The 24,282-nt window shown below is 46.1% G+C and overlaps 1 protein-coding gene across 3 annotated transcripts in view; it reads left to right on the top strand.

The window, feature by feature from the left end:
- The window catches only part of AP1S2 (adaptor related protein complex 1 subunit sigma 2), a 177,140-nt gene extending 153,962 nt beyond the window's left edge, over nt 1-23,178 (top strand). For 2 of the 3 annotated variants that reach the window (XM_082248598.1, XM_082248596.1), the window contains exon 5: nt 22,918-23,178. In XM_082248598.1, coding sequence (XP_082104724.1) covers nt 22,918-22,965 — 48 coding nt within the window. In that variant the 3' untranslated portion in view covers nt 22,966-23,178. The remainder of the gene's footprint in view (nt 1-22,917) is intronic. The other variant, XR_014225000.1, reaches the window with a different exon arrangement.
- The last annotated feature ends 1,104 nt before the right edge of the window (nt 23,179-24,282 follow it).

Raw genomic sequence — 24,282 nt, 5'->3', positions numbered from 1 at the left:
TGGCAGGGAAGGGGTTAAGTTTATTGGAGAAGGAGGGGTTAAGTGTGTCCCTAGGGGCGTGTTTCTAACTGTGCAGGGATGTGGCTTTACATGTAACAGCAGAGATCTACGGTCCTACATAGCAGGACCGTTAGATCTCTGCTGTTACACAGGGAAGAATGACAGGCGGCTTTGTTTAAATTAGCTGCCTGTCTTTCTCCCTTCACAGCGGACGATCGCGAGTGACCGGCGGACATCGGGTCCACCGGTCACACGCGCGGAGGTGTCCGTGAACGAGCGGGGGCGGGAGCGGGCCTCCGGCGGCGCGCGCTCGCCCCCTATTGGCTCACAGGCTAGTGGCGTACCGATACGTCACTTTGCCTGGCCGGGGCTGACCGCCGCAGTATATGTACTTGCGGCGGTCGGCAAGCGGTTAAAGGGGAACTAATGTCCCGCTGTAAAAAAAACTTTGAGCAAGAACACATGCACTGTCTCTTCTGCACTAAAGTGCTCCTACCTGCCTGCTTGCCATCTCCTCCAGCGCTGTACACTGAGCTGTGCCTTCACAAAAGTGAGTACACCCCTCACATTTTTGTAACTATTATACTGTATCTTTTCATGTGACAACACTGAAGAAATGACACTTTGCTATAATGTAAAGTAGTGAGTGTACAGATTGTATAACAGTGTCAATTTGCTTTCTCCTCAAAATAATTCAACACACAGCCAATAATGTCTAAATTGCTGGCAACAAAAGTGAGTACACCCCTAAGTGAAAATCTCCAAATTGAGCCAAAAACTGAATTTTTGTAAAATCTTACCGTAAAATTCCTTTCTCTGAGTCCTCCGACAGTCGCCGCCCACTCATACAGTCTTCATCAATGGGGTATTGACTTCCTCTCCTTAGGAGTAGCTAGGCAAAAGACTTGTTAAAACAAAAGCATTTACATAGACACACCCATGGGGACTGTCCCACTGGTCCAATACCCCCCCTGCAATAGCCATCCCAACTCACTTTGGTAGCAAGCAGTTAAGTGTATAAGAACCCCAAAAGAGGGGCGGGGGCGGCAACTGTCGGAGGACTCAGAGAAAGGAATTTTACAGTAAGATTTTACAAAAATTCAGTTTTCTCTTACGTCCTCCGACAGTCGCCACCCACTCATACAGTCTTCACCAATGGGGATGTCCCAAAGCAGTGTAGACATGAGGGGTGGGAAACGCAACCATCAGAAAAGGCAACGCAGTACCCATATCAGAGAAAGGAACCTTACAAGAACAGCAAGTGAACCTTCTGGGTAACAAAAAGGCTCAACAGGAGCAACAACCCAGGAAAGCAAATAACCAAGGGGGTAAACAACCCCAACAGCCAGGGACCCGCAATAAAACCTGGGTCCCCTACTGCCCTGGTCCCCAACCCTGGTCCTCAGGGCCCACTAACAGGCCAAGTTTGCAAGATAACTGAAATACATCCCAGGTGATATAATTTGCTGCTCAGTGATTGCATTACTCTAGTCTGCATCTCCCCAAGGTAATACTTAAAATCTGGCCTGTTAGTGGGCCCTGAGGACCGGAGTTGAGGACCACTGCCCTACTGGACTGCTGCACAGAGAACTTTGCGGCCAAAGGAGGCATCAGCTGATGCCAGAACATCAATTTTGTAGAATTTGGAAAAGGTGTGCACTGATGACCAAGTCGCAGCCTTGCACACCCTGCTCACCGAGGCCTGATGCCGGAAGGCCAGGACGCACTCACCGACCTGGTAGAGTGCGCCTTGACAGGGAAGGGTGGTACCCGTTCCCTCAACGAATAGGCCTGAACAATTGTCTGTCTGATCCATTTTGCAATGGTCGCCACAGACGCAGCCATACCCTTCCGAGGTCCCTCAGGAAGGACAAAGAGAGAATCCGATTTTCGAAAGGATTCAGTCGACGACAGGTAAACCCTGATCGCCCTGACAACATCCAAAGAATGCAAGGCAATCTCCTTAGGATGCTTAGGATTCGCATAGAGCGAAGGTAAGACAATGTCCTCATTAAGGTGAAAATCTGAGACCACCTTTGGAAGAAAGGACGGGTTAGGTCGCAAGACCACCTTATCCCTATGAACCACCAGGTAAGGGGAGCGGCAAGACAACGCCGCCAACTCCGACACTCTGCGAGCACAAGTGATTGCTACCAGAAAAGCAGCCTTTTTAGACAGCAGAGGCAACGAAATTTCCCTGATGTTTTCAAACGGGTAACGTTGTAACACAGACAGAACCAAGTTCAAGTCCCATGGAGGTAGAGGCTCCCTTCTAGGAGGGGCCAAGTGACGCACACCTTGAATAAAGGTGCGAATCAAAGAATTAGACACCACAGGGCGCTGGAAAAGAACAGCCAGTGCAGATACCTGGCCCTTAATCGTTGCCAACGCAAGGCGCTGGTCCACACCAGACTGGAGGAAAGCCAACACTCTCGCCAAGGAGAGAAACCCCTGGACTCACACCAGGCAAAATAAGCTTTCCATGTACGGTAATAAATCTTACCGGACGAGGCTTTTCTAGCCTTGAGTAAAGTGGGAATAACCTCTGAGGAGAGACCCCTGTCTCTCAGGACCTGGCTTTCAACAGCCATGCCGTTAAAGCCAGTGACTGTAAAGCAGGATGGAAGATCGGTCCCTGAGACAGCAGATCTTCCTGCATTGGCAGCCGCCATGGAGGCTCGACAGCCAGGTGAACGATGTCCGTGTACCAGGACCGGCGTGGCCAGTCCGGCGCCACCAGAATCACCAGTGTTTGTTCCGAGGCCAACCTGCGAAGGAACCTGGACAACAACTGAATCGGAGGAAAGGCATAGATCAGACGATACTGATGCCAAGGCACCACCAGCGCATCCGAGGCATCTGCCAGAGGATCGCACGTTCTTGCCACGAACCTTTCCACCTTGTAGTTTAGCCGAGACGCGAACAGATCCACATCCGGGGATCCCCACTTCGCGCACAGCATTTGAAATTCCTCCGGGTGCAGGGACCATTCCCCCTGGTCCAGGGTCTGGCGGCTCAGATAATCTGCCTGCCAATTCTCCACACCCGGAATGTGCACTGCCGATATCGCCAGGACATGAGTTTCGGCCCAAGACAGAATACAGGTCACTTCCTGGGCCGCCCAGGCACTCCTGGTGCTCCCTTGGTGGTTGATGTACGCCACCGCAGTGGCATAGTCCGTCTGCACCCATACAGGACGGCCCTGAAGACGATCCGACCAATGGAGCAGGCACAGCCTGATCGCTCTCAATTCCAATATGTTTATCGGAAGGGAGGATTCCTCCTCCGACCAAGTGCCCTGGGTAGATAGGTTGCCCAGGACGCCACCCCAGCCCGACAGGCTGGCATCCGTAGTAATCACCGTCCATAGTAACGGCCGGAAGGTTTTCCCTTCCGAAACAGCCGGGGACTGAAGCCACTGCAAGAGATCCATTCTGGTTTGGCGACTCAGAGACACTCTCAGGTCCAAGGATTGAGGTAGTCTGTCCCACCTGGCCAGGATCTCCGCTTGGAGAGACCGCGTGTGAAACTGTGCAAACGGTATCGCCTCGAAGGCCGATACCATCAACCCCAGGGACCGCATACAGGTCCTGAGTGACGAGGATTCGTTGTCCCTGAGGGACCTGACTTCGGTCTGCAGGGTCCGGAGCTTGTCCTCCGGTAAGAACACCTTCGCTTGAGCAGAGTCCAGAACCATTCCCAAATATGGGAGACGAACCCAAGGAGACAAGGTCGACTTCTGAACGTTGATGGTCCAACCGAACTCCCGGAGCGTCTGGACTGTAGTGGACAGATCGCGCAACAGGCTCTGGCTGGCACTCGATCTTAACAGCAGATCGTCCAGATATCCCAAGACCGCAATGCCCTGTGCCCACAACAGGCCCAGAACAGGCGCCAACACTTTGGTAAAGACCCTTGGTGCCGAAGCGAGACCAAAAGTTAACGCCACAAACTGATAATGATCCTCCGCAATAGCGAAGCGGAGGTACCTCTGATGTGTAGATACGCATCCTTTAGATCGATAGAGGCCAGGAATTCTCCCGGACTCGGAGAAGCCACCACTGAGCTGAGCGATTCCATGCGGAACTTTCGAACGCGCACAAAGCGGTTCAGAGCTTTCAAGTCCAGAATCGGACGCACTTTGCCCTCCTTTCTGGGCACAGTGAACAGATTCGAGTAAAACCCCCGAAACCTGTCCCGATGAGGCACCGGGATGATTACCCCCTGAGCGAGGAGATCCTGTACCGCTTGATGCAGGTCTTGTAACCGCCCTGGGGTCAAATGAAGATTTGAGGGAAAGAATCTGTCTGCCGGCCGTGAAAGAAATTCGATCTTGTACCCTAATCGAATGATTTCCTGAACCCACCTGTCCTGAACTCGGAGCAGCCAAGGTTGGAGGAAACCGCGCAAACGTCCCCCCACCCCTGAAATGGGTGAGGGCGCCCCTTCAGGCAGAGGCGGACTGAGTCGCCGCACCAGCTTGGCCGGATTTTTTTTTCCCGGCCCAGGGCTTTCTCTGGCCACCCTGGCACTTGAAGGGTTTCCCCTTGTACTGTGTCTTGAAGGCACGAAAGGACCCCTGATTAGGTTTAGAGGCGGGACCCCGCTTGCCACGGAAAAACTTGCCCTTAGGATTCTGGGGCAGCAGAGTGCTCTTGCCCCCAGTGACTCCCTTAACCAATTCATCCAGGGATTCTCCAAAAAGGCGAGACCATGCATAGGAAATGCCAGCCACCGGCTTCCTAGATTTCTGGTCGGCTGACCAGCTCTTCAACCATATCAGCCGACGGTTAAGCACCGCGACACTGGACAGGCGTGCAGCCAAAGAGGCCTCATTTAACCGCTTGCCGACCGCCGCACGACTATTTACTGCGGCGGTCAGCCCCTCACAGGCAAAGCGACGTAGTACTACATCGCTAGCCTATGAGGCTCTAGGGAGCGAGTGAGCGCTCCCGCACGGTCACGTACCCCCCCCGCGCGTGTGTCCGGCGGACACGATGTCAGCCGGGCACTCGCGATCGTCCGTTACACCGGAAGAAAGGCAGGCGGCTGATGTAAACAAAGCCGCCTGTCATTCTTCCCTGTGTAAGAATGGAGATCAGATGGTTCTACTATGTAGGAACGTTGATCTCTGTTCTTCTACTAGTAGCCACAGCCAATCACAGTTAGAAACACGCCCCTAGGACACACTTAACCCCTCCCTCTCCAATACAGTTAACTCCTTCACTGTCAGTGTCATTTTTACAGTAACAGTGCATATGTATTGCACTGATTACTGCAGTAATGTCACTGGTAACCCCAAAAGTGTCAAAAATGTCAGTCAAGGGTCCGATCTGTCCGCCGCAATGTCGCAGTCCCGCAAAAAAAATTGCAGATCGCCGCCATTACTCGTTAAAAAAAAAACAACAAAAATGACAAAAATCTTTCCCTTTGTTAGTAAACGCGTTAACTTTTGCGCAAACCAATCAAAATACGATTTTTGCGATTTTTTTTTTTTTTAACCAAACATATGTAGCATAAAACAAATTGGCCAAAAATGTTAAAAAAATTTGATTTTTACATTTTTTTTTGGGGAATTTCATATAAAAAAATGTGAAAAAGATTGTTATTTTTGCAAAATTGACGCTCTTTTTTTGTTTATAGCGCATGATCAGAAAATCACACAGGTGATCAAATACCACCAAAAGAAAGCTCTGTTTGTGGGAAAAAAGGATGTCAAATTAGTTTAGGTACAGCATCGCACGACCGTGCAATTGTCCGTTAAAGTCACGCAGTGACGAATCTCAAAATAGGCCCTGGTCAGGAAGGGGGTAAAATCTTCCGGGGCTTTAGTGGTTAAGGCCGCATCGTACAAATACATGACCCCTTGATAAATCTGGTCCACCATCTCCACGGTAGTGGGGGGGGCAGAATCAGCCACGAGTGTGTGTCTGAGCACCTTGGTCCAGTCCGCCACAGCCTGAGCCGCCATGAAAGAGGCAAAAATAGGCTTGAGCATGGAACCCGCCACCACATAGGTGTGGCGGGCAAGTGATTCCAGCCTCCTATCCGTAGGATCCCTAAATACAGGAGAATCTTCGGTAGGAACCAGAGTAGCCTTGTTAAATCTGGCCACAGTGTGATCCACTTGAGGAGCCACACACCAGCGTGCAACCGTAGTAGACTCAAAAGGATAGAGAAGTTGAAACATTTTAGGCACCGTGAAGATGTGTTTCATATTGCGCCATTGCTCATTCACAGTGTGATGAAACTCAGCGGGGCAGGGAAAAACCTGCGCCGTCTTGCGGGTTTTGTGTGTAGCAAAAGATGACACAATGCCCGGAGGATTGGGCTCATCCTCTAAATGTAGTGTTTCTTTAATGGCAGAAATCAGTGCGTCCATAGCTGCGTGTTCCTCTGGCGTCCCAGGGGGGGAATCATCCACCCCTGTAACCTCCGCCTCCCCCTCAGACTCTTGCGGGTCCTGAGAAGAGCGAGACCCCGAAAGGGGTACGCTACCTACAGCAACCATGTCACATTCAGAATCAGAAGAAAAAGAAATCCTAGGCCTTTTTCTAGCAGCACGTTCAGACATCAGCACATCCATTTTGGACACCAAAGTCGCCACAACAACAGCCAAATTAGTCAGAGTAGAGGATTCAGAAGAACTTGAATCCCCCACAAGGATGGAGGGAATTTGCTGTCCTGGGATTCCATTGCAAAAAAAGTTTTTTTTTTTTTTTTTTTAAGGTACTGGCCCTGCAAGTGCGCCGCAGACCCCGCAGCACACCGCTACAATGACTGTGGAACACAGACCCCCCGCAGGGACAAACTGAAGCCAGGAAGATTGCACAATGGAGGAAAAGAAAGGACAGCAGGACAGAGCCTCACAAGTGTGTTACCAGCTCCTTTGGTCGCTCCTGAGTAAAGGAAGGAAGTGATGTCACCGTAGAGGCTGAACTGAGGCTGCAGGCTAAGGAAACATGGATGGGAGGCTTCGGCAAAATGGCCACCGACGTGCTCTGAACGATCGTTGCCACACACAAGATGGCGCCGCAAGGCGCCAAAATACACTACATACAATGCTGTATAAGCGCCCACAGTGAAGCCAGACATGCTGCCCACACCTAAAATGGCGGACCGGCGGTTTTTAACCCCGCAGCGGTCGCCGGACGTGTCTGTACCTCCAAGCACCCTTAGTGACACAGGAGAGGGATCCCCCAAAACCCCACACAGCGTTGGCTGTGAGAGAGAAAACCCCCGCAGGGACCGGGATCAGGGAGCTTAAAACGCACAGACATCAGGGACACCACAGACACATAGGACTGCCGACCCCAGACAGAGGCCCCACACAGAGTGTACTTACCTGTACCCGATGGCGTGGGGTGCTTCATATCAAACGGAAAACCGCCCACCCTCAGATGGCAGGGGAGTGCCGCCAGCCAAAAACGCAGGACATCAGGAGTGCACGGACGAACCGTGCATGTGTCCGGTGAGGTAGCCACCTCACAAGGCTGCATCCCTGAGGAGAGGGATGGGTCGTTTGTGAGGCCAGGGCGAACACACAGCCTGCGAAACGCTCAATGGCGGGCTGGGATTCCATCTGATCCTCTGTCCTGGATAACCAGGACGACCAGTCCGAATCCCAGCTCCGCAAAATCCATCTTCATCCGAAGATCCGACTAACTAAAAGCTGACAAAATAAACAGCTAGTAATGCAAAGAAAAAAATGACATTTTCAGAAAATAAAATCATAAAATAGAAGAAGAAGGCTGAGACTGTAGCCCCAGCACAGGGAAGCCTGACTACTCCTGAACTAGGCAGAAGACAAACTGGGTTGGGATGGCTATTGCAGTGGGGGGTATTGGACCAGTGGGACAGCCCCCATGGGTGTGTCTATGTAAATGCTTTTGTTTTAACAAGTATTTTGCCTAGCTACTCCTAAGGAGATGAAGTCAATACCCCATTGGTGAAGACTGTATGAGTGGGTGGCATGGTCACCATTTTTTTCCAGCACTGCCTTAACCCTCCTGGGCATGGAGTTCACCAGAGCTTCACAGGTTGCCACTGGAGTCCTCTTCCACTCCTCCATGACCACATCACAGAGCTGGTGAATGTTAGAGACCTTCCGTTTGAGGATGTCCCACAGATGCTCAATAGGGTTTAGATCTGGAGAATGCTTGGCCAGTCTATCCCCTTTACCCTCAGCTTCTTTAGCAAGGCAGTGGTTGTCTTGGAGGTGTGTTTGTGGTCGTTATCATGTTGGAATATTGCCCTGCGGCCCATTCTCCGAAGGGAGGGGATCATGCTCTGCTTCAGTATGTCACAGTATATGTTGGCAATCATATTTCCCTCAATGAACTGTAGCGCCCCAGTGCCGGCAGCACTCATACAGCTCTAGAACATGACACTCCCACCACCATGCTTGACTGTAGGCAAGACACATTTGTCTTTGTACTCCTCACCTGGTTGCCGCTACACACGCTTGACACCATCTGAACCAAACAAGTTTATCTTGGTCTCATCAGACCACAGGACAAGTTTCCAGTAATCCATGTCCTTAGTCTGCTTGTCTTTAGCAAACTGTTTGCAGGCTTTTTTGTGCATCATCTTTAGAAGAGGCTTCCTTCTGGGATGACAGCCATGCAGACCAATTTGAAGCAGTGTGCGGCGTATAGTCTGAGCACTGACAGGCTAACCCCCCACCCCTTCAACCTCTGTAGCAATGCTGGCAGGACTCGTACGTCTATTTCACCAAGACAACCTCTGGATATGATGCTGAGCATGTGCACTAAACTTCTTTGGTTGATCATGGCGAGGCTTGTTCTGAGTGGAACCTGTCCTGTTAAACCGCTGTATGGTCTTGGCCACTGTGCTGCAGCTTAGTTTCAGGACCTTGGCAATCTTCTTATAGCCTAGGCCAGGGATGGCGAACCTTGGCACCCCAGATTTTTTGGAACTACATTTCCCCTGATGCTCGTGCACTCTGCAGTGTAGTTGAGCATCATGGGAAATGTAGTTCCAAAACATCTGGGGTGCCAAGGTTCGCCATCACTGGCCTAGGCCATCTTTATGTAGAGCAACAATTCTTTTCTGATCCTCAGAGAGTTATTTGCCCATGAGGTGCCTTGTTGAACTTCCGGTGACCAGTATGAGAGAGTGAGAGCGATAACCCCCAATTTAACACACCTGCTCCCCAATCATACATGAGACCTTGTAACACTAACAAGTCACATGACACCGGGGAGGGAACATGGCTAATTGGGCCCATATTGGACATTTTCACTTAGGGGTGTACTCACTTTTGTTGCCAGCGGTTTAGACATTAATGGCTGTGTGTTAAGTTATTTTGAGGGGACAGCACATTTACACTGTTATACAAGCTGTACACTCACTACTTTACATTGTAGCAAAGTGTCGTTTCTTCAGTGTTGTCACATGAAAAGTTATAATAAAATGTTTACAAAAATGTGAGGGGTGTACTCACTTTTGTAAGATAATGTGATATATATATACACACAGTGCATATGCCTAGATGCCAAGTAAGTAATTCTGCTAACTGTCTTAAATCTGGCACCTTTTAAGGTCTTTTTCCTTTGTCATTGGAAGCTAGTTGGCTCCTTTATACTATTTACTGGATGCTAGATTGTAATGCCTGGTGCCTAAATCTCAGATTATTTATCCTACCAAACTTCTGGAAATGTGTATGTAGCAGGTATATGGAGCTAGGAATGTTTGGGTGAGTCACATAAAATAAAAACAATTTAATCGTTAAACTAGTCCGCTCTTGTCACTGCCATTCATTACTTTTCTCTTTTGTTTGACAAGTTATTAATGATGTTCTTAAACTTGTTTAATTACTATTTTAATATAATCTTTTTTCCCTTTCATTGCTCTGCCCTTGTTTTAGGATGCTAAAGTAAGTCTTCTTTCAATATTAATATAAACATCACCATTCTATTATTATGTTAATAAATCTTTTCTCTTTAGTGGTTGAGTATTGGTAGCAGGGGATGGAATTGGCTGTGAAACTTTAAATGTACTTTCCTGCTACATATCTGGTCAATGACCCATGCGTCCATCCACTGGGTAGCCATAGTGGACTAATTCTTCCATATACAATCGATTTTGTCTGCTTATGTTTTACATCATTGAAAAAACAACCATAGTAAACAGTCTCCGCAATGGATTGAAAAGAAATACATGTGCTTTTTGAAAGTGAGAGAGACTTTTAGCATCCTTAAAGTGTATTTATTCTGCAGAAGATGTGATATTTGAAAGCAGAGCAGTGAAATGATCAACTTTGCAATGTGTATTCTTTAGTTATCTTGTTGTTTTATGCCTTTTTAGGGTTTTGAAATGTTCATATTTGGTTTTTGGAGTCTTGAAGTGCTCTCTTCAGATGGACTATGCAGTATTAACCCAGGCTTAACATTTTATTGTATCAGCAGTGCAGAGCAACAAGCCAAAACTGAACATTTCCAAATGGCCACAATGAGTACTTCATTGATTGTGTAAGAAAACAAGATACAGTTAGGTCCATATATATTAGGACACAGGCACAATTTTCATAGTTTTGGCTCTGTGTGCCACCAGAATAAAACTCCTGGGTTGCTTTTGCAGTGTGTTTTGGATCATTGTCCATCTGTTCCGTGAAGCTCCGTCAAATCAACTTTGCTGCATTTGGCTGAATCTGGGCTGACCTTGTATCTCTAAACACTGCAGAATTCATCCAGCTGCTTCTGTCTTCTGTCACATTATCAATTAACACCAATAACCCAGTGCGGAAGTCATTCATGCCCATACCATTTCACTGCCTCCACCATGTTTTACAGATGATGATGTGTGCTTTTGGATGATGAGCTGTTCCAAGTCTTCTTCACATAGGTTTCTTCTTGTCATTCCGGTACAGATTAGGCTTAGTTTCATCCGTCCAAAGAATGCTTTTTTTTTTTTTTTAATGTTTTTTGGCAAAGTCTAATCTGGCTTTTCTATTCTTCAGGCTTATGAATGGTTTGCACCTTGTGGTGAACCCTCTATATTTGTTCTTGTGAAGTCTTCTCTTGGTTGTAGACTTTGACAATGATATGCCCAACTCCTGGAGAGTGTCCTTCACTTGTCTGGATGGTGTGATCAGGTTTTTCTTTACCATAGAGAGGATTCTGTGATCATCCGCCACTGTTGTCTTCCGTGGACATCCAGGCCTTTTTATGTTGCTGAGCTCGCCAGTGCGTTTTTCTTTCCTTAGAATGTACCAAACTGTTGATGTGGCCACTCCTTATGTTGCTGCTATCTGTCTGATGGATTTGTTTCATTTTCGAAGCCTTGCATTGGCCTGTTTCACTTGCACGAACCACTCCTTTCAACCCATGATGTAGGTTCACAGCAATAGATTCCAAATGCAAAACCACACTGTGCACTTTCAGCCCATATCCATTATATATCTATAGCTTGAAATATATTTTGGTAAATACCTAAAAAAAAAACTAAAATTGTGCCTGTGTCCAAATATACAGTATCTCACAAAAGTGAGTACACCCCTCACATTTTTGAAAATATTTTATTATCTATTTTCGTGTGACAACACTGAAGAAATGACACTTTGCTACAATGTAAAATAGTAAGTGTACAGCTTGTAGAACAGTGTACATTTTCTGTTCCCTCAAAATAACAACACACAGCCATTAATGTCTAAACCGCTGGCAACAAAAGTGAGTACACTCCTAAGTGACAATGTCCAAATTGGGCCCAATTAGCCATTTTCCCTCCCCGGTGTCGTGTGACTTGTTGGTGTTACAAGGTCTTAGGTGTTAACGGGGAGCAGGTGTGTTAAATTTGGTGTTATCGCTCTCACTCTCTCATACTGGTCAAAGAAAGTTCAAAATGGCAAAGAACTCTCTGAGGATCTGAAAAAAAAATGTTGCCCTACATAAACATGGCCTAGGCTATAAGGAGATTACCAAGACCCTAAAACTGAGCTAAAGCATGGAGGCCAAGACCATACAGTGATTTACCAGGACAGTTTCCACTCAGAACAGGCCTCGCCATGGTCAACCAAAGAAGTTGAGTGCACGTGCGAAGCGTCATATCCAGAGGTTGTCTTCGGGAAATAGATGTATGAGTGCTGCCAGCATTGCTGCAGAGGTTGAGGGGGTGGGGGATCAGACTGTCATTGCCGCACACTGCATCAAATTGGTCTGCATGGCTGGCGTCCCAGAAGGAAGACTCTTCTACAGATGATGCACAAGAAAGCCCGCAAACAGTTTGCTGAAGACAAGCAGACTAAGGACATGACTTACTGGAGCCATGTCCTGTAGTCTGATGAGACCAAGACAAACTTATTTGGTTCAGATGGTGTCAAGCACGTGTGGCCCCAACCAGGTGAGGAGTACAAAGACAAGTGTGTCTTGCCTACAGTGAAGCATGGGGGTGGGAGTGTCATGGTTTGGGGCTGCTTGAGTGCTGCCACCACTGGAGAGCTACAGTTCATTGAGGGAACCATGAATGCCAACATGTACTGTGACAATACTGAAGCAGAGCATGATCCCCTCTCTTTGGTGACTGGGCTGCAGGGCAGTATTCCAAAATGATGACATCCCCAAACACACCTCCAAGATGACCACTGCATGTCTCCAGACCTAAACCCTATTGAGCATTCTCAAACAGAAGGTGGAGGAGCGCAAGGTCTCTAACATCCACCAGGAAATATTTACTTGTATGGGCTGTGGGACTTTATGGGTGTTCATACAAAGTAAGAGGAAAACAGAGTAAGAATAGAGGCATCACATATATAAGAAATATAAACGTTTATTTAGTACAAAAATGTAAAAGCATCAAATAAATACATTTATCAACTATATGTGTTAGCTACACATCAGTTTCCAACCGATTTTGCCGTCTTCGCCCCCGTTCACACAGGGACGACCTGTCAGGTGACCTGGTCGCCTGACAGGTTGCCGTAGGTCGCATTGCATTGAGAAGCTATGGACCCGTTCTAATAGGAGCGACACAAGTCGCTCCGACTTAGAAAAAGGGTCCGGAGCTTCTTTGGGGCGACCCGGAGCCCGTGCCGGCCGCTCCGAGGTCGCGCCGCGACCTCGGAGGTCGTCCCGGGAAGTAGCGTCGCCCCAGTGTGAACGGGGCCTTAAGGAAAACACAGAGCTTAATCTAACTGATAAACAAACAAGAATGTGGTAAGTGCTATGAAAATTGTTATATACATATATAAAGTTGGTTGTTACAGCAATATCCATCAAAGAGTTTAAATTCACCAGCTCCGTGATGTCGTCATTCAGGAGTGGAAGAGGACTCCAGTGGCAACCTGTGAAGCTCTGGTGAACTCCGTGCCCTAGAGGGTAAAGGCAGTGCTGGAAAATAATGACACACAAAATATTGACACGTTGGGCCCAATTTGGACATTTTCACTTAGGGGTGTACTCACTTTTGTTGCCAGCGGTTAAGACATTAATGGCTGTGTGTTGAGTTATTTTGAGGGGAGAGCAAATTTACACGGTTATACAAGCTGTACACTCACTACTTTACATTGTAGCAAAGTGTCATTTCTTTAGTGTTGTCACATGAAAAGATATAAAATGTTTACAAAAATATGAGAGGTGTACCTACTTTTGTGAGATACTGTATATGGTACGCACTGTATATAATAAAAGCTACTTATGTTTGTCCTGCATTACAAGGGCAGATCTGGTAATAGAAAGATGGAGATGCACTTAAATACCATCTTATAAGCTATTCTGTCTTCACACCAGATTTGATTCTTGTTTTATATACACATTGATTTCCAGAGAAACTGAAAGTAAAGCTAAACCTCTGATTTCAACTGCACTCACAGTAGTTGAAATGTAGGTCAACATAACAGTGCCTTGTACTTTTTTCATTTGCACAGTGCCTCTGCTACAATGCATGTCTGTTTACAGTGCCTCACACTTTTTTTTGTTGTGTGGAATCTCTTCATGATCACAATGCCATTTGTTGCTCTGTTTTGCACTCCCTAATGCTTTTTCATTGCATATAGTACCCCATACTCACCTTTAAACATAGTACCTTGTGCCTCTACACAGAATGTTTTCTCTTTCGCTCATCGATGGACAAAGCGCTCCATAAATCATAACTACTGGGTTATATTGCCTCCTCCAGCAGTAGGACTAGGCAGAAACACCTGGCTATGCCCATGGGCCGTCTTCAGCTTGGTAAATAACTCCCCTCTCTGCTCTAGGTAATCAGTTTTAATCTGTCTAGTCAGGAGTAAGGACCTAGGCTCTCGGCTGGGATATCTTGTCCTAGCAATTTGTTTTTTTTTTTTCTCCTTTCTTACATCTTTTATGTTTTTTCTCTCGGGAGATCTACAATCAACTGCCCGGCTGGGTGAGGGGCTGGATAATCTAGATCCAGTCATCCAGCCCAGCCAGCAAGCGTGTGCGAGCAGACCGCATCTATACGCTAGTTTGGCCACGACATAGCCTCACAGGCAGAGGCTGGCCCACGAGTTAAACGTCTTGCAGGGTTGCATGCTACCAGGCTTGGGTCTGAGTCGCAGCGGTCACTTGGCCGACAGCTCCCCTACTTCGGTGGCAAGGATTCTGTCTAGAGGGTTACCCGCTCCATGGAAGGGTAAGTACAGTCCCCCTATCTCCCCTTTTGGTGTTTTTTTGGGGTGGACGTAGGTAACCTCTAGGGATGGTCAGACCTGCCTGCAGGTTCCCTCCACCCATCCTTAAATCCCTCAGTGAGCTGGGCTTCCCCATACTCCCTTTCCCCCCTGTCTGGACCTAAAGTCTGGTGGGGGTCCCAGGGCAGAAGATGCAGCAGAGACCCCTGGGTTCTCCCCTGCTATCCCCACTCTGTAAGGGTCCTGCGATAGTGTGCATCCTGCCCTTGTAGTCTGGAGGGGTCCCCAGTGTAGGAGACCCCTAGGTGCATGCCCTACTGTTTGCAGTGTTGGTATAGTGCAGGGGGGTCCCAGTGCAGAGTGCCCAACGGAGTCACCCCTAAACGTGTGTCCTACATTAAGGGGGGCGTTCCCTTGCAGAGAGTGCAGCATTGCAAAGGTCGCAGGGAAGATCCTGGCAGCATGCTTCAGCATCTGTAGTTGATGGCGGCCATTATCTCTTAGTCTGGCTGGTCTCCGGTTTGCGGCCATGTTTGTGTAGCCCGATGATATCATAGGGGCCATTCTCCTTAGCCCAGGTGGACGTTGGAGATAACCGAAGCCTCGTAGAGATGCTTAAGCTCCTCCTCTTCCTCAGTTTCCTATTCCTGTGCCCTGGACTAATGAATAGGGATGGCGTCCATGATTATGCTGTATTCAAATTCTCTGCGCACTTCTGGTCGGTAGAGTGAGTCCTCCTGGGTCCCTGTTCTCTCTCTTTCTGCTGATAGGTAGCCTGAGCCTTGAGGGGATTCTTTAGTGGTGCCAAAAGATCGTTTTTGTATTGCAAGATCTTTCTTTTCTTATGGAGTCTCAAGGTCCCATCTCCCCCACTGACCCCCCTCATGGAATGCTGTGGCACGCAGCATGTTTACTATGGCTGGTTCGGCATTGCAGCCAGTCTTTGCCTCAGCCCTGGTGTCTCAGACCCTAACTGAATGGGCCAAGCTTTTGCGCCAGGGCCTGGGGAGTGAGCAGGTCCCCGCTTTTTATGTTGATTTAGTGGACCAGTGTCCATGGGCTGCAGTCTATTTGTGATGCAGCTTTGGATACAGCTCCTGTGCTGTCCAAACTTTCTGTTTTCAGCAGTAGTGATTAGGTGCGTGCTGTGGCTTAAGAGATGGTCTGCAGACCAGGCCTCTAAGAAAGCTCTCATTGATCTGCCCTTTCAAGGTGATCACCTGTTTGGGGCTACCCTGGATGACATTATTAAGGGTATCACGGGGAGGAAGAATACCTTCCTGTCACAATCAAGGAAAGTGAGGGTCCTCCTTCTTAGCCCATAGAAAATTATTTTGTGCATCTGGTATGGAGAATAAGGGAAATAGAGCTTTCAAATCTTTCCTGGGAGGTTCCAAGCAACCTTGGTCTGGCAAGCCTAGAGCTAGCTTTTATGGACCCGCAGACAAGACCCCTTCAGCATGAAGGTCTGCCCTCACCCATTATTGGGGTTGGGGGACATCTTTGCTAATTTCCGGCCCCGTGGACTTCTTTTGTGAGCATCAAGGAGATCCGCAAAATGTTTGTTTTGGGGGTACCCAGAAAAGGGGGCAAAGTTTGTTCTTTTCAGGTTTTTTATGTCCTGAGTCTCCTTGTGCAGTTTCAATTTCTGCAGAGGTTCAGCTGATGTCCAAACTACCTAAGGTCCCCCATATACCTGTCCAGGGAATCGATTTACCTAGGTCTGATTTTAATTCTGACCAGGGTGGTCCTTCTCTGGACAAATTTCAAAAACCACAGGCTGTGAATCAATGGGTGCTGTCACATAAACTGTTCTCTCTCCCGATTTGCATACAGGTTCTGTTTGCACAGTTCTACATGCAGCTCCTTTAGCAGGTCCGGCTCCACAGGAGGATACCGAAGTTCGTGACGAGCTCATGGGGACTTCTGACAGACACCGCAGGTGTCCCAAGGATCACGGTAAGGCCGGTATCATCCTCGGCTCAGGCTTCTTCTGCAGTTCCTGCAAGGAATCAAGAGCAAGGATCTTCCAATCATCTTGTTGGCCGTAAATGTCCTTTGGGGGCTTCCTCTCAGAGAAGACCAGCTATCCCATAGGCTAATCTACCATCCTGCTTTACAGTCGCTAGTTTTAATGGCTTAGCTATTGAAAGCCAGGTACTGAGGGATAGAGGTTTGTCCGGATCAGTGATCTCTACTATAGTAAAGGCAAGAAAGTCATCTTTCAGCAAGATATACCATCGTACGTGGAAAGAGTTCATTTCTTGGTGTGAGTCAATTGGCGCTCTTCCTTGATCCTTTTCTGTGGCTCGGATCTTTCTTCAACAAGGCGTTGATCAGAAGTTGGCCTTCCATCAAGGGCCAAGTGTCTGTCTTGGCAATCTTCTTTCAGTGACCCCCAGTCACGCACTCTTTAGTTCGTGCCTTCATTCAGGCGATTCGCCATGTGGCTCCACCTGTACGATCTCTTTTGCCGTGGTGGGATTTAAATTGAGTGCTTTCGGTTCTCCAGAAATCTCCATTTGAGAATATTCGGGAGATTCCCTTGTCTACATTATCCCAGAAGGTGTGACCTTCTTGGTGGCTATTACCTTGGCCCACAGGGTATCAGAATTGGCAGCATTATCCTGTCTCAGTCCCTATTCGGTGGTCCAAAGGGATAAAGTGGTTCTTCATCCCCGTCAATCATTCCTGCCCAAAGTTGTCTCTGACTTCCATTTGAATGAGGACACTGTGTTGCCTGCCTTGTGCTTTGCATACCTTGGATGTGGTTTGTTCGATTTATGTATATCTGGCAGCTACTGAGTCCTTTTGGAGGTCAGACTCGCTTTTTGTGGTTACGAACGGGCCAAGAAAAGGGCTGGCCGCTTCTTCGGCTACCATCAGATGGATCAGACAGACGGTGACTCGGGCCTATTCCATTAAAGGTCAGGTTACACCTTTCATCGTAATGGCACATTTTATTTGGGCGCTGAGTGCTTCTTGGGCCTTCCATCAAGATTCAATATCGCAATTTTGCAAGGCGACCACAAAATTCTATAAGGTAGATACTTTGGCATCTGCAGATGCTTATTTTGGCCGCAGAGTTTTGCAGGCTGCTGTTTAAGAGGGGCTGCTCCCTCTTGAGGGGTGTTTTTCTTTAAACTTTTATTTTTTCAGACAGGGCTCCTGCGACCCAGTTAAGGGCACTTATGTTTAGCCTTGGGTTATTTTCCCCAGCCCTTATTTTCCCTTTGGCACTGCTTTTGGACGTCCCAGTAGTTATGATTTATGGAGCGCTGTGTCCGTCAAATGAACGAAAGAGAAAATGGGATTCTCGTACTTACTGTAAAATCCATTTCTCGGAGTTCGACAGGCACAGCACCCACCCCTCTATGGAGTTTTGATACTTATAATACTGCTTGCTGCTAAACCGATTACCTAGAGCAGAGAGGGGGATTATATACAGTGCCTTGCGAAAGTATTCGGCCCCCTTGAACTTTGCGACCTTTTGCCACATTTCAGGCTTCAAACATAAAGATATAAAACTGTAATTTTTTGTGAAGAATCAACAACTAGTGGGACACAATCATGAAGTGGAACGAAATTTATTGGATATTTCAAACTTTTTTAACAAATAAAAAACTGAAAAATTGGGCATGCAAAATTATTCAGCCCCCTTAAGTTAATACTTTGTAGCGCCACCTTTTGCTGCGATTACAGCTGTAAGTCGCATGGGGTATGTCTCTATTAGTTTAGCACATCAAGAGACTGAAATTTTTGCCCATTCCTCCTTGCAAAACAGCTCGAGCTCAGTGAGGTTGGATGGAGAGCATTTGTGAACAGCAGTTTTCAGTTCTTTCCACAGATTCTCGATTGGATTCAGGTCTGGACTTTGACTTGGCCATTCTAACACCTGGATATGTTTATTTGTGAACCATTCCATTGTAGATTTTGCTTTATGTTTTGGATCATTGTCTTGTTGGAAGACAAATCTCCGGTCCCAGTCTCAGGTCTTTTGCAGACTCCATCAGGTTTTCTTCCAGAATGGTCCTGTATTTGGCTCCATCCATCTTACCATCAATTTTACCATCTTCCCTGTCCCTGCTGACTAAAAGCAGGCCCAAACCATGATGCTGCCACCACCATGTTTGACAGTGGGGATGGTGTGTTCAGGGTGATGAGCTGTGTTGCTTTTACGCCAAACATAACGTTTTGCATTGTTGCCAAAAAGTTTGATTTTGGTTTCATCTGACAAGAGCACCTTCTTACATATATCACACCCAAATCCAGGTGTGAAAGACTGGTTGCATCTTTCCCAAAAAGACTCCTGGCTGTATTAGATCAAAAGGGGGCTTCTACTAAATACTGAGCAAAAGGTCTGAATACTTAGGACCATGTGATATTTCAGTTTTTCTTTTTTAATAAATCTGCAGCAATGTCAACAATTCTGTGTTTTTCTGTCAGTATGGGGTGCTATGTGTACATTCATGAGGAAGAAGAATGAACCTAAATGATTTTAGCAAATGGCTGCAATATAACAAAGAGTGAAAAATTTAAGGGGGTCTGAATACTTTTCGTACCCACTGTATGTGTTACTAAAACAAAGAACAATAATGTAATATGTTGCAGTTTACCAGTAGTGATGGGCCGAACAGAGAAAAAGTTTGAACCTGAGCCGCAAACTTTTTTTTTTTTAAAGTCTTTGGAACCCAAACTTGAAAAATCAAAAGTCCCCATTCTGAAGGCTTATACTGCCCTGGGGGACATGTATCAATGTAAAAAAAAAGATTGTTTTAAAGGAGCAGTGATTTTAATGATGCCTAAAGTGAAACAATGAGAATAAAAAAATGTATTTAAATACAGTGCCTGGGGAGTCCCCTTAGTCTCGCTGTAAAGTGGTGCATCTGTACCATGTATAGAACCTGCTGCAGCAAAATTAACATTTGTAAAGAAAAAAGACATTTAAATTGATTATCAGGTCTGCAAGTTATTGCTCTGCCCCCACCACCCCAAAGCACCTTCTCCTCATGTTGATGGGCACAAGAGCCTCTTTCCGACAACGCTGGGCGGTGTTTGTGACCCCAGACCCCACCCCCCATGTGAATGAGTATGGGGTACATTGTACAGTTTTTCACAATTCCTTTATTGTCAGCATAGAACAGGAGGTGTGTTAGGACAACAGAACATACCCCCTTCTCATCTCCATAGCACGGGGAAGAGCTGTGCTACCAGTTCACAGTTGAGCAGTGGTTAGAGCTGATAATATTGCTGGACTCGCTACAGGAATTAAGGAGCTTCCTGGATTTCTGGCACTATTACCAAGTGTTTTCTAGGAGACAAAACATGGGAAATGTGCATGTTTTGGAGAGATGTAATGAATATGTTTTTTTATTTTGCCCATACATGCATTTTAAGCTTGTTGAAAATTAAGTGAGCAATCTACTGTTTATTTTCCGTAGTATGCAAGTATATTTAATTACTCAATAGAATATCAATTTGGACATGCCTGTGGCTTTCTGAAAATGGAGGAGGCAGTGTAGACCTAGGGCGAGGTCTCCTCCAGTTGAAGAATTTAATCTGTTATAGCGCAAAAGGTTATTGCAGTTTCAATCGCTCTGTGGATTTAATTGAAGTGTTTAGTCTTTTCATTTTTTTCCATTTTCCTTAATGTAAATGAGCTCATCAATTTGTGTACTACTTTGTTTCTATGCATAATTTGCAGTGATATATGTGGAGGTCTCTTTTAACCCATTCCAAATGCAGGCTCTGCCTCCTGCTTTGTAGTGCTGCACAACGGTTGCGCTTTACTTGTATCTTCTCACAAGGGAGGTCTTCGAGTTAGCCAACTCAACAAAGCAATATTCTCTCTGTAAACTGTATGACATTTATTAATAGTTAAAGTAAAGTATAACTTGCCAACTTTTTCATTTTTGTTTTGAATAGCGTATGAAAGAGTTGAAATCGTTGTCCGTTTTTTTTTTCTTTTCTTATCTGTGTTTTATTGGGGTAATATTTCCCTTAAAAGAGAAGTTCCGTATTGAAAAAGAAATATAGGGGGACGCAGCTTCGTTCCCCTGCTGGCTCTGCAGTGAGAACTGAGTGATAAAACACTGCTGATCACTCAGTTCTCCCCCTCTGCTCTGGACAAAGACATGATTGTCCGTCAGCAGCTCTCTGCTCTCTCCTCCAGCACTCACTGGGGTGCTGGCTGTGGAGGGGGCAGGAGGGGCTGGCTCAGGATCTTGGCAGATCACTAAGGGGCTGAGCCAGGGGCCAGTCCAGGCTTCTGGGTAAATACAGTCTGCTTGGTCAGGATCTCCCCCGAGCCTGGACCAGCTGAGTGGTGTCAGCCAGCTGAGAACGGGTCACTTTGGCCATACTTCTCTTTTATCTTGCTGTCATTTACATACAACAGGAAGTGAGAGAAAATCAGACTGCACCCAAAACCTCCTAAAGACATTCTCAATAGGCACTGGAGTTTCAACACTTATTTGTTCAAAAAGGTGGAGAGACCAAATCTATTCAAAGAGCTAACTTGTTCTGGAGAGGCTGCTTAATAAAAACAAGGTTCCCCCTTGGTGGGAACCCAGAAAGTTCAAAGCAATAAAAACCTGACAGGGTTATTACCCTGTCTTCGATGCACATTAGAAAGGGGCACAATGAACCATAAAGAGATCTCGCTAATGTACAAATCTCTGCCTTTAATAAAACTAGAAATATAGACGAGAAAGCATGTCAAAAATTATTTTAAAGCATATTTAAACTCAAGAACAAAAGTATAATTCAATGCAGTTTATTGATCCTTGGATGTGGTGATTTTTTTTTTTAGGCTTTTTACCTGGTGATCCTGCCAGTAACACTCTTCCTGTCCTAGGATGACAACACCCAATAATTGTACTATATCTATAGAGAATCAGAACTGTTGCCCTAGGACAGGATCACCCAACACCCCCCTCCTTCCCATTTGGCACGTTATTCTTTTGGGGTAAGCGGGCACCTGATTTTGACAGGTAACCTCTCCAACCTCTGGTCTGATCATTTTTCCACAGGTGACTGAAGAATAGCTTTAAGGGGAAGGTGTTCCGTGCTCCTTAGAGATAAGTTGCACTTATCGAACTGATGTAAACAAACACATTCAATGGTATGTTTAGGCTGTGATTCTGCCTGTGCTCCCAAATAGCGGCACAACACGTGGTGTGCTTTTGGGTGTTGTTATTCTTTAATGGCATCCCAAACGCGATGTGATTCTGATGCAGTCATGCGATGGGATCACATATTTTAAAAATGCGGTACACTTGATGCCCAAAAATGAGCATGAGCTTCTTTTCAGGTGACAAACGTGCATAGAGCATCTTGTGAAGTAATTGGGCTTCCCTATGTGAGACACATGAAATGGCTTGTTCCCGCTACGTGAAAGTGTGAATGCAGCCTTAACCAAAGGAGAGCAAATTATAGAAGTTCATTGTTAGGGTTTTTACAAATACTGTACTTTAACACTATAATAATATCTCAAAATATGGGCTTATTGAACTGTAAGGGCTCATTCACACCGGGCAGGGGCCCATAAAGCATGAAGAGTTTTTTTTTTTTTTTTTCGTGTTTCTGGAGTAGTGAGCAGGCAGCCCATGTTGGTCTATGGAGACACATTGGCTGTATGGAATCACATCCGCACATCTGAGTATAACAGGTATGCAGGGATGGGTCCACAGCGCCATCTGTACACTGTCTGCTTTTTGGGACCGCGCTCCTGTCCTTGTGTACCTTCAAACTCTGACATGCGGGTAGGTTAGTGCAGCCGCTGCATCTCTGTTGACAGCACACAGCTCTATGCTGCTCTGGAAGCATAAAAAAAAGAAGTTCTTCACACTGTAGGGACTGCCGTCATGTGAATGAGCCCTTACAGATAGAAATCCAGCCCTGTGTGTGCAAAGTAAAAATAGCACCATGTCCACTTGGTTCAGGTGCTCCATTCAGAGTACCAAGAAATGCTCCCTACAACTGGAGCTAAAATGGGAACTTTGGTCTATTTCAGACAATTTCATTATGAAAAGGGAACTATCCATTTAACCTCAAATGTAGGGAGATTCGGGTAATAATTGCCCTCAGGTCCTGTCGCAGTGTGTTTATGCTTTTGTTATTTGAATGTGGCTGCACTAGGAGGATACAGCTAGTGTGTAGAAGACCTTATCCTTCTCATGGCTGGAAATAACTAACATCGTGATCCGCTAACTAATACTCTAGTTTGTCTATTGCCTCTGTACTGTAACTTGCTTCTTATCCTGCTGCTATGTATTGGTCTGATTGTAGTCCTCCTTGTGTTTCCTCCATAGGAAGCAGAGACACCACGAAGCGTACTGGAAGAGATTGGACTGACATAAACCTCGGGTCCTGTCAGCGATGCCTCTTTGTTGTCACATCAATGTCCACTGCCTTCACCTCAGTGTTAAACTAATAGTGTAAGATGCTGTCTCAGTATTAATGTACTGCTAAGCTGCTTTAGTTGATTCCTCAATGAAAAAAGAAAAAAAAAAAAATCTCCATATAATGTCAGCACAGTGATCAAAAATCGTATAAAGGGCCTTGGACAGTTTGCTATATCCATGATAACATTTGACAAAAAAAATTTTTTTTATATATATATTTTGGGTCCATATGAAGGGAATATTTTATTTTGCATTTGTTTCAGACACTGCCTGTAATCTAGATCGGAGTGTGAAATAGAAGTAGAAAAGCAGATTAAAGACATTTTTTTTTTTTTTTTATAACCAAAGACTGTGCCCTTATCCATGACAGGCCATTTTAATACATAAAGGGATTATGAAAAATGTTTACCATTTGAATTTTGTTTTTCTTTCTTCAAATAAACCAAAGAATGTGTGTGAAGCTCTGCCGCGGATTGGAAATATCCCTGGGTTTTGATGTCGCCTGCGACCACTGTACAGGAATAGCTTCAAAGGGCGCGCTTACAAAGCGGAAAAGGCAGATCTAGCTGTGTGTGAGCATTAAAGCTCCAGCCATTGTCAGACAGACATGAAATTATTTGGCCTAATCTTTTCTTTTTTTATTTGGATTAAACATTTTTGATCCTCTGCGTGCAAACATGGCTCTGCTTGAAAGTAATTTTGGTACTTGTATAATTTCTTGGTTTAAATTAAAGGACAGCTTTATCTTTAGAGAGGCTGATCTCCCAGACTGTGAAGTACAACTTTGCCTCCTTAAAACAGTTGATATTTACATGTAAAATGTCCATAATAAACCCCCGAAATGTCCTTATGGGGGGGATTTGGTAACAATTAGCTGGTACAATAAGTCTTGTCTGATTGATTGTTCTGACAGGCAAAATTTCAGCACTTCCTGTTAAAAGTGTGCCTGCCCTGCCCTGCCCTGCCTGCTTCTTCCACATTCAAGTTGGCCAGTGATGGGCCATTAGGAATGGTGGGGGTTCTTAGCAGCAAGCTTCAATACTTTCTTAAAGTGTCAGAACTTTATCAGAATGCCATAGAATTTGCTCAAGGGTTGTCTGCCTATCCCTGCAGCAGATTTTCTTTTTTTCTCCCCATCAAGAAGTCTGAGGGCCGGTACACACCAGATGCAGTCCATTGCATTTTTTTTCTGCATGAAAAATGGATAGACAGTAGTTTATATGGGTGTCAATGGCCTAGTTCACCCCAGTGCAGTCAGTTCCAGCGCAGAAA

The sequence above is a fragment of the Pelophylax lessonae genome (genome assembly GCF_965119305.1).
Source record: "Pelophylax lessonae genome assembly, chromosome: 2".
Lineage (NCBI taxonomy): Eukaryota > Metazoa > Chordata > Amphibia > Anura > Ranidae > Pelophylax > Pelophylax lessonae.
The sequence above is the reverse complement of the archived record's forward strand: the minus strand, read 5'-3'. Positions and strand labels throughout refer to the sequence as shown.